Source organism: Xyrauchen texanus, chromosome 47 (genome assembly GCF_025860055.1).
Source record: "Xyrauchen texanus isolate HMW12.3.18 chromosome 47, RBS_HiC_50CHRs, whole genome shotgun sequence".
In the NCBI taxonomy this organism is placed as follows: Eukaryota; Metazoa; Chordata; class Actinopteri; order Cypriniformes; family Catostomidae; genus Xyrauchen; species Xyrauchen texanus.
The window spans coordinates 642,580-645,079 of NC_068322.1; the positions used below are offsets into that span (position 1 = coordinate 642,580).

The window sequence follows — 2,500 nt, forward strand, 5'->3', positions numbered from 1 at the left end:
GAACACCCTCGACCCACCTCGGCCGAAGACCTTCAGCACGCGTCCACCCAGCTACCCGACAGCAACCATCATCTCCCAGACGACATGTACCCACTATCTGTGTCGCCCGCAGCACCGAACGGGCACTGCGCCCTTCCTCGCGACGCCCCACGACCCATGAGCCCGTGTCAGGACGAGGCGCCGCTGCCCCGCGTCATACAGCTCATGCCCAGCGCTATCATGCACCCCCTGCTGCTGAGCCCAGGCAGAGGGGCGACCCCAGGCGACTTCAGGCACAGCCGGGCGACCCCTCAGGAAAACGGGCGAGAGGGCAAAGGTCAACACCACAACCCTGTCCACTATTCCTCGCACGCCCTGAACCTCGCAGGACATCAGGCGGGTCTGCAGCTCCCCCTACAGGACGATCGACACTACCGCAACCAGATCATCATGCCCATGTCGCCACCTAAGGAACAAGGCACGCCCCTGGGACGCATCGCTGGTGAGCTAAGCTCCGCCCCCACCGGTTACTTTTGCTCACTTATGTAAACTCTACAGAACATCCCATTGGAAGTACATAGCTTATGTCATTTTGCATCTCAAGTACATTTATCTCAAGTGTTTTTAATCATGCGTGTACAAAAAGTGGTTAAAATTGAATGTATGTTATGAATGAAATGTGACAATGCAAAGCGGTTTTATTAGATAATAACTCTATGGTAGGACTGGTCAGTAATATTTTAAGGTGAGGGTCAGTTGCATGATTTGGTGACTGTGGTGTTTGTTGATTTAAATGTTCTCCTGGTCTCTCAGACTGCAGGTTGTTATGGGATTACGTCTATCAGCTGCTGTCTGACAGTCGCTATGACAATTTCATCCGCTGGGAGGACCGCGATACCAAAGTCTTCCGGATCGTGGACCCCAACGGTCTGGCTCGCCTGTGGGGAAACCATAAGGTAACCAACAACACCGCCGGTGTGCTGATCGGCATTCAGGGAAAACATGGAAATATCAGGGAAAAAGACAAATTATTAAAATCTCAAAGTACTCCAGCCAGGTCTCCTTAGCAACAAAATTGGCCCGGTTGCTAGAGTCACATGGGGTAACCAAATTGGCCTGGTTGCTAGGGAGGGTAGAGTCACATGGGGTAACCAAATTGGCCTGGTTGCTAGGGAGGGTAGAGTCACATGGGGTAACCAAATTGGCCTGGTTGCTAGGGAGGGTAGAGTCACATGGGGTAACCAAATTGGACCTGCACATTCGTGAGGTTTCAGAAAAACTCTTAAATGCATGTAAACGTGGTCAAAATATTGACCGAATTAAATCGCAGTTTTCCACGGCACGTTGCGGCTCGTCTTTTCAGAGCTTGTAATTGCCGATCTTCCTCAAATCCTTAATGTATGTATAATAAAAAAGCCCTTAAATTGTGTAAACTTTTGGAGACATGCTTTGATAATTATACCCCTTGTACAATATAATTTTTTTACTTTATTTATCTATTTAGTTTTTTTTATTATTATTATTTATTTTTGTTATCCCTTGGTCATTTACCTCTTTTTATTATGTGTATTTTTTGTTTGTGCTGCTATTTAGCTTTTAAGTGTTTTATTGTGGCTTTTTTTTGTATTTTCATTCAAGCGATAGAAAAAAAGGGGTAAAAAAGAAAAGGGATAAACTTTTCAGAGCTTGTTTTTCCACTGCTGTTTACTGCCGCCTCAACGTAAGCTGATCGTCATAGTTGCACCGCCTCTACTGCCGTGACATCATCTTAAACGCGACACAAAACAGTAAACAATAACACGAGCGCTAGCTGTTAGCTGCCAGCTCATTGTGCTGCATAAAGCAGTTGTTGCATGCTGATTTTACACAAGTGTAACAGTTAAATTGGCCTGTTTGTTTAAGAAGCTTTACAGTAGCTGCTCAACTAAATAAAGTGAAGATTTCAAGCAGAATATAGAGTTAATGTAACTAAACATTCTTCATCGTGAACACCAACAACGCCGTGACCGCATCCAGCGCACTCTCCGTCCCATTGCTCGCCGGTCTAGAGAGCGTCCATGTGGTCGAAAACACTTCCACTTGTCCTTGATGATCATGTAGTCACTTTAAGTTTATTAAATTTTCCCTACACCGTTGGTAGGTCCGGTGGTAGCCGTGTGCGGCCAACATCTGAGACACTTCCTGAAAGACTTTTTCGTTTTCCCACACAGAACAGGACAAATATGACCTATGAGAAGATGTCGCGGGCGCTGAGACACTACTACAAACTCAACATCATCAGGAAAGAGCCGGGACAGAGACTGCTATTCCGGTGAGATGATATCCACAAACGTTAAAGCAATTCACAGTTACTACACGTCAATGTGTTCGCGCGTCTCACGCGTGTGCGTTTGTGCCGCAGGTTTATGAAGACGCCCGATGAGATCATGAACGGACAGACGGACCGTTTGGAGCATCTGGAGTCGGACACAGATGATCAAATCTACGTGAAGGAGGAATGCTGAGCTGATCCGAGCTCAAG

At 46.7% G+C, this 2,500-nt stretch overlaps 1 protein-coding gene, 1 long non-coding RNA gene and 1 pseudogene across 4 annotated transcripts in view; 1 reads left to right on the forward strand and 2 right to left on the reverse strand.

Moving 5' to 3' along the window:
- The window catches only part of LOC127638820 (glutamate receptor ionotropic, kainate 2-like), a 414,054-nt pseudogene that overhangs the window by 225,454 nt on the left and 186,100 nt on the right, over positions 1–2,500 (reverse strand).
- Positions 1–2,500, forward strand: part of LOC127638952 (transcription factor ETV6-like) — a 30,466-nt gene that overhangs the window by 27,519 nt on the left and 447 nt on the right. For all 3 annotated transcript variants that reach the window (XM_052120737.1, XM_052120736.1, XM_052120738.1), the window contains 4 exons: positions 1–481; positions 793–935; positions 2,190–2,290; positions 2,381–2,500. The exon at positions 1–481 is cut by the window's left edge and continues 116 nt beyond it; the exon at positions 2,381–2,500 is cut by the window's right edge. In XM_052120737.1, the coding sequence (XP_051976697.1) occupies positions 1–481; positions 793–935; positions 2,190–2,290; positions 2,381–2,483 (828 nt within the window). In that variant the 3' untranslated portion in view covers positions 2,484–2,500. The remainder of the gene's footprint in view (positions 482–792; positions 936–2,189; positions 2,291–2,380) is intronic.
- LOC127638980 (uncharacterized) overlaps positions 1–2,500 on the reverse strand; it is a 25,891-nt gene that overhangs the window by 22,123 nt on the left and 1,268 nt on the right. The gene's annotated exons all lie outside the window — the stretch shown is intronic.